This window comes from Helianthus annuus, chromosome 12 (assembly GCF_002127325.2).
Source record: "Helianthus annuus cultivar XRQ/B chromosome 12, HanXRQr2.0-SUNRISE, whole genome shotgun sequence".
In the NCBI taxonomy this organism is placed as follows: Eukaryota; Viridiplantae; Streptophyta; class Magnoliopsida; order Asterales; family Asteraceae; genus Helianthus; species Helianthus annuus.
In genome coordinates this window covers 51,058,608-51,071,119 of record NC_035444.2, presented here as the reverse complement: position 1 = coordinate 51,071,119, position 12,512 = coordinate 51,058,608, and the positions used below count along the sequence as shown (strand labels likewise).

Genomic DNA, 12,512 nt, shown 5'->3' with positions numbered 1-12,512 from the left:
AGAGCCACGGCTCTGATACCACTTGTAGGTCCCTCTCAGAGGATGACGAACCTAAACCTTGTTATACAACCCACTAGCGAGTGCGGAATCCAAGCTAGCAAGCAAACCGGGATGAAGCAAGTAGAAAGACAAACACACAAGGTTCACCGATTAACACCACTGTATTAATACGTATGAAGGTTCCGATTACAAGCACAATGTTTACAAATCAAACTTGCAAACTCTCAAAGTGTGTGTGTTTCGGACAGAATGCTCTCTGAGAAACTCTCTATCTTTCTGTGTGCATCTATCTTTCAACATACACTGCATGGGTATATATATACCCATCCCAGGTTGTCTTGTCCGAAGGATCTGATAGGTGATCGAAGGATCATCTATCGATTACAATGTCTTCGAAGGATCTGCATTAACCTCGAAGGATGATCTATCGAATCATCCATCGAAGGTTCATCTTTCGAGTTCATCTAAGGATCAACATTATCCTTCGATGAGCATCCTTCGAGCCAGACAAATGACAACCATAAACAAACTGTTTGGCCAAGTCAAACTAGGAGGATAGTTGACTTGGTCAAACTTACAAGGCTAACTTAGACATCGTTTAACATTGAGACTGAATACAGACAAAGTACAGACACAAGTGCACCAACAATATCTCCATCGCACACCTCGCCGTCGATCACTTTCACCACCGTAGCACCATTCTCCGACCACCGTTCTCATCTCCGGCTAACCTGCAACTCCGGTCACCATTGTTGTCATCATCGGACATCATTCCCGTCATTCATCATAATTACCATCATACCATCTCCACTGTTGTCACCTTTGTCACTGTTTGAAGCAGCGTGAAACGGGTTTTGGTTTTGGACACACAATCTTTCATACAAGTTCAAATCTTTCATACACACAAAAACCAAAATGACGTTGATGGTGGTGGTTCCGGCGGCTGTGGTGGCGGTGTGGCTGTGGTGGCGGTGTGGCTGTGGTGGCGGTGGTGGCTGTGGTGGCGGTGGTGGCGGTGGTGGCGGTGGTGGTGGTGGCAGCGGAGTGGTGGTGGTGGCAGGGCTACTGGTGGTGGTGTTACAAATTTACACAATCGGTCCTTTATGTTACAAATTTACACAATCAGTCCTTGTTTACTAACTGACTTAACTAGGTTATGATTTTTGGACTGAAATGGCACCTTTCCAGAACGTCGGGGAGGAAAATGGCGCATTTTTTAAAAATGGACTGAAATGGCCAAAGTGACCAAACCACAGGGACGAAAACGACAGTTAACTCTTATTAATAAGATAATTATCAAAACAAACAACAAATCACCAGATTTCAATTTTAATTTTTAAGATCAACGTAACCTTCATATTTCAACGGTATACACATGTGTACTTGGATATAAATAGAACAGTACACATGTGTACTTAGCATCGTACATATGTGTACAATAATTCACAGGTGTACATCAACATTCAATACAAAAAAAATCGGAGATATCACAAAAACAGGCGATGTACTCATGTGTACATCGCATTAAAAAGATGGCAAAATCAGAATACACATGTGTACATCGCATTTAAACAAATAATTATTATAATAATTGAATTAAGTTACATCTTTCCTAATCCTTGATTTGATTTGTGAGAGATTTATGCAATCAATTTAAGAGGATAATTGATTACTTGATTTGTGAGAGATTTATGCAATCAATTTAAGATTGAAATTACACATATACCCTTTTTGTATTTAATTAAATGAAAAAAAATTAACCAAATAATTACCATCATGCCACTCACTTTAATCTCAAGATCATAAAAATCAATGGCCCAAATCAGTTCACGCAGTTCACTCTTTGAATTTTGTTCACGTTTGAACCTAATATATATATATATATATATATATATATATATATATATATATATATATATATATATATATATATATATATATATATAGGGAGGGGCTCATACGAGAACCACCCTTATTGTGAGAACCTTGAGAACCAATGTGAACACAACCTAAAATAGCTAAAAAAACCTAAAAAAAACTAACCCCCACCCCCCCCCCCCAAAAAAAACCTAACCCCCCCCCCAAGCTAAATGCTAAAAAAAACCTAAAATAAAACCTAAAAAAAACCTAACCCCACACCCCCCCCCCTAAAAAAAAAACCTAACCCCCCCTCCCCCACCCCCCAAAAACCTAAAACCCCCCCTCCCCCTAAGCTAAAATGCTAAAAACTAAACCCCCAAAAAACCTAAAAAAATCTAAAAAAAAATCTAAAAAAAATCAAAAAAATATCTAAAAAATTTTTTTTGAATTTTTTAATATTTTTTATGTTAAAATCGCTACTTTTAGATGCCAAAAAAAAGTAGCGATTTTTTTAATTTTTTTTTTTTGGCTTCGAAAAGTAGCGATTTTTTTATAAAAAATATTAAAAAATTCAAAAAAAAAAATTGTGTGATTTTTAGCTATTTTTAGGCATTTTTGGTGTGTTCAAATTGGTTCTCGCGGTTCTCACAATAAGAGGTGGTTCTCGCATGATCTTCTCCCTATATATATATATATATATATGGTTAGGTTCATTTGTGAACAACCCCCTTGATAGTGACCTTTGTTAACTAATCCTAGCCATTTATTATCAATATACAAGTGTAAATCAATGGCCAGAATTTGTTAACTTAGTTCACAAATACACTAGTGAACCTCACCCTATACATATAGGGGAGTGTTATCTTGAGAACGCTAGATATTGCGAAAATCATGAGAACAAATGAAAAAAGCAATCAAAACCAATTTTTTTAATACAAACCTCGTTTTTATTAAAATACAAGATCCAAAAAAGAATTTACAACATCAAATAATTCATTTATCCTCTCAAAATCACTCTATTAGATTTTTACACATGTGTAAATATAACAACTTTACACATGTGTAAAAGGCAAACTTACATATGTGTAAAATTTCTTTATTTAGGAATTCACGTAAATTTAAACGTGTAATTTAAATTTCTAACGTTATATTCGAATAATGATGATAAGTTTAAAAAATGAATTTGAATTGTTTTTGACCAAGTTCTCACAGTTTTTTCATTCGTTCTCACGGTTCTCACAATATTTAGTGTTCTCATTCCAAGAATTAGTTTGATACATTCAGACAGAAGGATTCCTTTCAAGTTCCAGAGAAGACAATTTCCATTATCAGTATGTTTTGCAATGACTATTAATAAAAGCCAGGGACAATCATTATCTAGAGTTGGGTTGTTTCTAAAAGATCCGGTTTTCACGCATGGACAATTGTATGTGGCGTTATCAAGAGTTAAAAGCAGAGATAGAGTTAAACTACTTATATTAAATGTAGATGGTCGTGTCACGAATAAAACAACAAATGTTGTATACAAAGAAGTATTTAGAGATTTATGAATTATTAATTATTACATTTGTTATATTTGTAAGTATTGATTTTAATTACAATTCTGGATTCTTTTAATCAATATGTCATAGTTTTATTCAAAATGTTTATTAACATAAGAGATTATATTAGCCTGTGTATCACACGGGTAACTAGCCTAGTTATATATATATATATTATATATATATATATATATATATATATATATATATATATATATATATATATATATATATATATATATAGGATTAGGTTCAAACGTGAACATTTTCTCCAGCGTGAACTGCGTGAACTAATCTGGGCCCTTAATTTTTATGATCTTTAGATTAAAGTGAGGGGCATGATAGTAAATATGTGGTTAATTGTTTTAATTTAATTAAAGGAAAAAGGGTATAACTGTAATTTCCATTTTGAATTATTCCATAAATCACGTTCAATCTCATAAATCAGTATTCAAACTTTATTGAAGATTCAATTTTCTCTCACCTTCGCCGGATCCTTTCAAACCCCTGCACTCTCCCTCATTCTCTTCTCCGGCAATCACAGCAACGCCGGCGTTGACTGATGTTTTTTGCAGCCGTTTAAAGAGAATCCCTTCGAATCAGGTCCATAAATCCCGTCCATAAATCCCAGACGAAACAGCATCGATCCCGTCCATAAATCCCAGACGAAACAGCATAAATCCCGTCCATAAATCCCAGACGAAACAGCATAAATCCCTTCGAATCAGGCTTCGACGGTGGTCTAGATCTGATGTTTTTCGCAGCCGTTTTATCGCCGGAATCGAAGCCAGATCTGATGTTTATCACTGGAATCGAAGAAATCAGGGTAATTTTCAACGGATCTGATGTTTGTCGCGGTGTCGCCGGAATTGAAGCCAAATCTGATGTTTATCGCCGGCGATAAAACGGTGGTCCAGATCTAATTTCCGACCATGTAGGTATGAAGTTTGTAATTTTTTATTGTTTTTGATGTTTGAAAATTATTATTGTTATTGTTTGTTTGAAAATTATTATTGTGATTTGCTTCTCAGCTTACTCGTTATTATTTACCTAGTTTTAAGGCGATGTACACATGTGTATTCTGGTTTTTGCTCTGGTTTTAAGGCGCTGTACACATGTGTATTCTGATTTTGCTTTGTTTTTAAGGCGCTGTACACATGTGTATTCTGGTTTTGCTATGTTTTTAATGCGATGTACACATGTGTATAGCGTCTGTTTTTGTGATATCTCATATTTTTTTTGTGTATTGAATGTGTAAAGTTGTTAATGTACACTTGTGAATTATGCAAAGTACTAATTGCTGAGTTTATTGTGTTATTATAGGAGACGTCGTAAACGAGGAAAGTGGAGATGGAACGTCGATAAGGATGACTCACGTATGAGGTCGATAAGGATGATTCACGTATGTTTGTTTTGCTTGGTCGATAAGGATGATTCAACATACAACGCGGCGAATAGTTGTAAAAGACTATGTCTTTTTTATTTTTCCGATTATGTTGCGTTTATTGTTTTCACGAAACTAGAACTTGTAATTGTATGTTTTCTTTGGTTTGGCAAACATTATGAAAATTGTTATTTGCTTAATATAAAATAGGTTTACAAGTTTTGTTTATATGTATGTATTATGTAGCTAATTACACATATGTACCATGCTGAGTACACATGTGTACTGTTCAATTCATATCAAAGTACACATGTGTATACCCGTTGAAATATGAAGGTTATGTGAATCTTAAAAATCATAATCCGAATTCTGGTGGTGAAATCTAAAAAATAAAAAATGAAATAAGAGATAATGTGGATAATGAATTTAAAATAGGAAAGATGTAACTTATTTCAATTATTAAAATAATGATTTAAATCTAATTTTTTATATAATTACAATCATACCCTTAACAACTAAAAAGGAAATCAATGGTCCAGATTAGTTCACGCAGTTCACGCATGGGAATAGGTTCACGCTGGAACCCTACCCTATATATATATATATATATATATATATATATATATATATATATATATATATATATATATATATATATATATATATGGGGTAGGTTCATTTGTGAACAACACTTTTGATTGTGAACACTAGTGAACTAATCATAACCCTTGATTATCAATACACAGATGTAAATCAATGGTCAGGATTTAATAATGAATATGCACTAGTGTATTTTACAATTTGATGATATAAATCAATGGTCAGGATTTGTTCACTCAGTTCACAAATACACTAGTGTTCACTCTAGAAACCCACCATATATATAGAGAGAGAGATAATAATATATTTTCACCTCATAAGTTGGCTTATTACGTATTTCCCCAAATAAAAAAAACAATTACATATTTCCCATCCCTAACCCATATATATTACATATTTCCCATTTTCATTAAAAACTCTTATTAAATGACTATTTTACCCTAAATGAAATATGAAATGAGTATTTTCATATTTTTCATTTCTAATATCATCAATCAATTACATATCTCCCTAATTCATGTAGTATTTACCAATTCTTCTACTTGCTATTATTCTTAAACAATACCATAATAATCATAATAAAAATAAAAAAAAACTTTCAAAATGTAATACTTACTTCATAATCCTATATATATGCCAGAAGTGAATGATTTAATTTATACAAAGTTCAGATATCGAAGTATTTGAGGTACGTTTTTTTTAACGGCCAGAAAAATCCTAAGCACTCTTAGGGCACCCACTGGATCAAATGGAGTACTCTAAGGAGTGCACCACCAATTCCGTGGAAAACCCGGTAACCCACCCGCCCATACACATGACGGTAAAATTGTCGGTAAAACTCCTTTAGCTCAAGAATCGAACCTAGGTCTCTCTAAGTTTCCTATCATTGGTCCACCAAGCCTCACTCTACACCAAATAAGAATTGAACTTGCCTTCCATTCCAAAAGAAATACAAGTCTTCTATGACTTGATCTAACTTTCAGTTAAAAAGAAAAATAAAACAAAGTAGTTGATTATTACAAAGTCAACGGTAATACTAGCTTAGTCCACTCAGCTTGTAGCATTATATACGTCCAAAGAAAAAAGATATTTTCCTCCACAGAATGATGCCAAGCGTTGAAAGTTGTTTACAAAGCAAAGATGGATTGATATATCCATCGTTGACTCTTTGCTTTCAAAGTCTCCTCCCAATAAATAATTTGTCCATTAGCTTAAAGTCTCCTCCCAAGAAAAAAGATAGAATGATTACCAAACGAGGGAATCATATTTTATCCACAATCACAAAAATTATAGGTAATGTTTATCGAACTTGGTTATACTAACATACTAACTACTAACTCGATTGGCGTCATTTTAACTTTATGCCGTTCAAATAAAAAATGCTTATTGAACTTAATATAATTTTACCATTAGCATCGTCCCATTTACTTCACCATGTATATGCGACCATGCATACCATCAGACGGTGATGAAAGCCATGTCATATGGCAATATAGTCAATTGGTAAACTTTATGTCAATTTCTCAAGTGGGAATATGGGGTTTGAAAATGGAGAAAATTAGCAACTGTGTTTGGATGCAAAATTTGAAAAGGGATACATTTATTGTCAACTATCTTGGTATGTTGATCTATATATGCAGCTAAATGAAGCACATTTAGGTACTAGCAGTCAGCGATCGCAAGCATACTGATATGAAATCATTTATGATTCTTTCTTCATACTCTCCCTCTTGTGTCCTTTGGATTCTGACTGGCTTAGCACTATGCTTTTCTTGCTGTCTGTGTGATGAAAGCTCAAGTCATATTTTGTGCATCAAAAGCGAGAGAGCAGCACTTTTGCAGTTCAAAACTGATTTGATAGATGGTGCCAACAGGCTCTCTTCTTGGAATAGCTACAACAAGGATTGTTGCAAATGGGCTGGTGTGGTTTGCAATAACGTTACGGGTCATGTCCAAGAGCTTCACCTTGGTGGACCTAATGACGGGATTCATGGTCATTGTCATGGTTCTTACGACACAGATGCTGAGCTTGAAGCAGCATCAAAACAGATGTTGGGAGGAAATATAAATCCTTCCTTGATGTCATTGAAGCAACTTAAGTACTTGGATTTGAGCTGCAATGACTTTGGAGGGATTCCAATTCCAGCTTTCATTGCGTCTCTTCGGAATCTGAGATATCTTAATCTCTCAACTTCTCAATTTGATGGACAGATCCCTCCACAATTAGGGAATCTGACCATGTTGCGTGTTCTTGATCTCCGATATGGGCTGTGGGAAAGCAATTTTCCTGTGAAGAATCTGCATTGGTTAACTAATATTCATTTGTTGCAACGCCTTGATTTAAGCGGCTATGACCTTAGCGCTGAAATTAACTGGCTACAGGTAATGACTCGCTTTCCTCTATTAGAATTACGCTTGGCTTCTTGTTCACTTTCTCAAATCCCTCGTTATCTAAACACGCTGAATTTCACATCACTTTCCACCTTTGATCTTTCCTACAACTCTTTTGATTCAAGTTTCATGCCCGGATGGATCTTCAATCTAACTAGCCTCACTTCCATCGATCTCACTAACTGCTTTATCCCTAATCTAGTCCCTGGAGTGGACCCTGGTTTTCAGAAATTAACATCCCTAAGGAGTCTTCATGTTTCTAGTAATGATTTTATGAATCATTCATCAGTGTTGAAGGGGGTATCTAACTTAGGGAATCTTGTATCTCTAGATATGAGTACATGTGGTCTTACAAATCCAATTCTCCATGACCTTCAGAACTTGAGCTTACTTGTTAGCCTTGACTTGTCAAATAATAGAATCATTGAGAAGTTGCCTACTTCATTGGTTAATCTTTGCAACTTGAGGTTCATTGATCTTCAATCTAACCTTTTGTTTGGTAATGTGTCCGAGCTTCTTCATAACTTCCTTGAATGTAAATCATCGAAGTTGGAGACTTTCGGATTTTGGGGCAATAATCTTCTTGGTTCTTTACCTCACAAGCTTGGATATCTAAAGAATCTGATAACCTTTGATCTTGGATTCAACTTCATATCAGGTCAAATTCCAGATTCTATAGGATCTTTGCCAAATCTTAAGATGTTGGTACTTAATGCCAATTTAATCTCTGGTAGAATTCCAAATTCGATAGGAAGACTTTCATCATTGGAGTGGTTAGATCTGTCAAACAACCAACTCACCACAAGTCTACCTGAAAGCTTAGGGAACCTTCAAAAATTGACCTTTTTCAGTGTTTATAACAATCTGCTGAATGGTTCGGTCACTGTACGTCACTTCTCAAATCTAACAGCGCTGAAAACTTTAAGGGCTGAGAACAACAAGTTAACCCTGCATCCAAATGTTCGAAAATGGGTTCCGCCTTTCCAATTACAGGTGTTGAGAATAGGCTCTTGGGATTTGGGGCCTCACTTTCCTTCATGGCTTCAGTTTCAGAGAAACTTGACCGAGTTGGATATATCACATGCAAACATTTCAGACATCATGCCACATTGGTTTTGGAGTACGTTCTCAGGCATAGAATTCTTAAACGCTTCTCACAATAGAATCCTAGGAAAGTTGCCACAAGATCTTGGTTTCCTCTCAATAAATGCAGTAGTAGATCTTAGTGACAACGGTTTCGATGGTTCCTTGCCCGCCTCTTTCAACATACCTGACTTGCCTTTTCTTGATCTTTCATCCAATCATCTTTCAGGGTCTCTAGAGAAATTCTTGTGTCATGCTATTCAATATTCAAGACCGTTAAAAGTTCTTAATCTTGGTAACAATGACCTGTCTGGTGTTATTCCAGATTGTTGGAATAACTGGAATTCTCTAGAAGTCTTAAACTTTGAGAGCAATAGATTATCTGGTGGAATCCCAAAGTCTATAGGAGAACTATCTTACCTTAAATCTTTGAACATAAGAAATAACAATCTTTCTGGAATATTACATCTGTCAGTGATGAGTTCAAAGAGCTTGTTGATCATCGATCTTGCTGAAAACAAACTCACTGGATTTACCCTGCCACCAAACTGGAGGAAATCTACAAGGTTAAAACTTCTAAATCTTCGTTCAAACAAGCTATCTGGCAAGTTTCCGAATGAACTATGTGGTCTCCGTTCAATTCAGATCTTAGACCTTGCTGACAACAATCTAACAGGCAACATACCAACATGTTTCAACAACTTTAGCATAATGTCAGGAAAAGAAAACTCAAGTGCTATCATTGTTTATGATGAATTTGACCAGAACCAAGTTGCGGGCAGTGCATCATTGGTGACCAAGGGAAGAGAGAACTCATATAGTACCATACTTTATTTGGTTACAAACCTGGACCTTTCAGGTAATCGGTTTGATTACATATGTGTAATAACCAGTTTCAATAGGCTTAGATAATTTTTATAAATAGCAATACTATACACAAATTAAAAATAAAAAATATTTGATTTTATGATGTAGGTTTTTTTAAGTAATTACGTATAAAAGGTCGAATTTAACATTGGTGACATGCAATTTCTTTCAGGTAACAAGTTTTCTGGGCACATTCCTAATGAGTTAATGAGCCTTGTGGGGTTGCGTTATTTGAATCTATCAAGAAATCAGTTGACAGGAAGAATTCCAGAGAACATTGGTGATATGCAATTGCTTGAATCTTTGGATTTGTCCTCCAACATGCTTCAGGGACAAATTCCATCGAGCATATCGAATTTGACTTTCTTGAATTGGTTGAATATATCTTACAACCGTTTGACAGGTAGAATCCCTACAAGCACACAGATCCAGAGCTTCAACGAGTCGAGCTTCATTGGAAATAGACTATGTGGGACACCTCTTCCGGAAGTATGCGGATTAGCTACTCACGATGATGGGCCGAAAAGTGAAGAAAACAATGATGAAGAAAATGATGTTGACTGGGTGTTGATAGTCTGCTTGGTGGTTGGATTCTTTATTGGGTTCTGGGTCATTGTTGGACCTTTGGTGGTGAACCAAGTATGGAGAAGCACATATTTTGGGTTTCTGTACAAAGTATGGAGCACGCTTTGGGTCAAGTTAAAACTTATGTAGGTAATGTTGTATCATGTTTCCATCCGTCATTAATAAGGAATATGTTTCTTGCTACTACTCTTTATTTAGCTAGATTTTTGTTTAAGAACTAGCTTGTTCATCATCAATCTTAACAGCAATTATAGTTCTACCAAAGTCTAGAACTTGGATAAATTATATACATTAGCATCACTTTTCTTGTAATACATAAGTGCAAGCTTAAAAAATTCCCAAAGTTGAAAATATATTTTTGTCACCAACTTTTGACACAAATAATTGTATGTATATTGATACTGCCAAGACACCATGCCATCATCTACGTAGGTAGTAGCAGAAGAGTTGATATCATGCATACAATCATACATGCTCTTTGCCATTTCTTAGTCTATTAACCCCAAGATCACATGTTCTCTGCATTGGTATTTTCCTTAACGTATTCATTGTTAGGTCTCAAGTTGCACGAACACGAGATCTTTATGTGGTTCCGTTCCAATGGAGAACCTACGTCCATGGGCTGCAAATAGAGATTTATTATTAGCTCTGACAAGTTTTTACAATTACATAGACAAGATTTATAGAGACTATCTAGGGTTTAAGGCTTGGTGAACAGGAAAACCGAACGAGCTTTCTAAACATCCAATAAAACAAGCCAAATAGTAATAACTAGCCTAAGGACTTCACACCTAACAATCTCCCACTTGAAGGCCTTGCGATAAACACCGCACCACAAAAAAAAATGTCATTTAGTGACACGCAAAAATGGGCGGCACACATTAAAAGTGCCACTAGAAGCGCTGACGCTAAAGCCTTTTAGTAGCACTTTTTCTATCTACCACACAAAGTTGTTCCCCTTTTAGTGGCACTTTTTTTTCTGCCATAATATAAAAGAAACCTTTAGTGGCATAAATGTGGTATAAGGTATAGCATAACTTATAACAATGTAGATATCGTATAACAACGTATTTTTTTATAACTTTTGCTAATTTTTTTGTATTTAGTTTATTATAAAAGTATACATAAATATATAAAATGTAATATTATTGTGTTTTTATAAAACTGATGTACCTGATACATAAAAAAAACTTACTTTGGGATGAAAAGAGTTAACGAGTCACCCACACTAAGAAAAAAAATATATTTGGTTAATGGTTCAGAGCTCTATGGTTCCATATTGTATTTGGGGTGCGGGAAAGAGGTTATTTTTGTAATTAACCACTTGAAATCTACAATTGCATACGCAAAGTGTCAATAAAAACCTAAATTAGTGGCACGAATGTTAAACGCCACTAAATTATGTCTTAAGCAAATATGGCACACACGAAGTGCCATTAAAAACCTTCATTAGTGGCACAAAAGCCAAATGCCATTGAAAACGTGTGCCACTAAATGGTTTTTTTTTTTTTTTTTTTTTTTTTGTAGTGCCAAGTCCGCCAATAAGCACAAACCAATCCATGTCTTAAGTAATCCGTAAACATCAAACACACACAGGAACATATTCTTCTAGGTCCAGCTCCCAAGAACAAACCAAACTTCAAACCATGTATCCCCAATAAACCCAGTTGCAGCCGGTCGTATCATCATCAGTATACAGAAGGGCACGTTGAAGCCCTACATGGCTTTAACCCCATCTCAAAAGACCATGTCTTCAGATCCTTAATCCCAACTTATTCTCATTGTCTCGAACCATCAGATACAGGGATTCGTAGAGGAAAACTCCCCTGGGATTTAAAAAAATGTTGTTGGGGATAAAATCTAAGGAGAGCTTTGTTTCTGGATTGGGATTCAAAAAGAAAAGGAGCAGGTTTAAGGTTAAACAGGGGAGAAAAAGGATTGATGTTGAGGAGGAGGTCCCAGAGACTTTTGATCAAAACTCGGAGGGAGTAGAAGACGTGTTTGAATCTGATTGGTTCAAAGAGGATAATGATAATCGGGTAGTGTTTCAGAAGATATCCCAGGGCGTGGAAAGTTTTAACATGATACAACATTACCTACAAAGTATGTGGGTTGCTCCATACTTTGTAGGGTTACCTACAAACTTATGTAGGGTTTCTGTACAAAGTATCTCGATTGCCAATGGCACCAAGAACGTATGA

At 35.4% G+C, this 12,512-nt stretch overlaps 1 protein-coding gene across 1 annotated transcript; it reads left to right on the top strand.

Annotated features, from left to right (window-relative positions):
• The first annotated feature begins 6,972 nt into the window (after positions 1–6,972).
• LOC110894990 (receptor-like protein EIX2) lies at positions 6,973–10,482 on the top strand. The gene is made up of 2 exons (XM_022142250.2): positions 6,973–9,718; positions 9,899–10,482. The coding sequence occupies exons 1-2, from the start codon at positions 7,078–7,080 to the stop codon at positions 10,438–10,440; spliced, it is 3,183 nt and encodes a 1,060-aa protein (XP_021997942.1). The 5' UTR covers positions 6,973–7,077; the 3' UTR covers positions 10,441–10,482.
• The last annotated feature ends 2,030 nt before the right edge of the window (positions 10,483–12,512 follow it).

Coding starts and splice junctions, on each gene's coding strand:
- LOC110894990 (XM_022142250.2), top strand. CDS start 7,078: ATGAAATCATTTATGATTCTTTCTTCATACTCTCCCTCTTGTGTCCTT. Junction 9,719..9,898: donor TACAAACCTGGACCTTTCAG/GTAATCGGTTTG, acceptor AATTTCTTTCAG/GTAACAAGTTTTCTGGGCAC.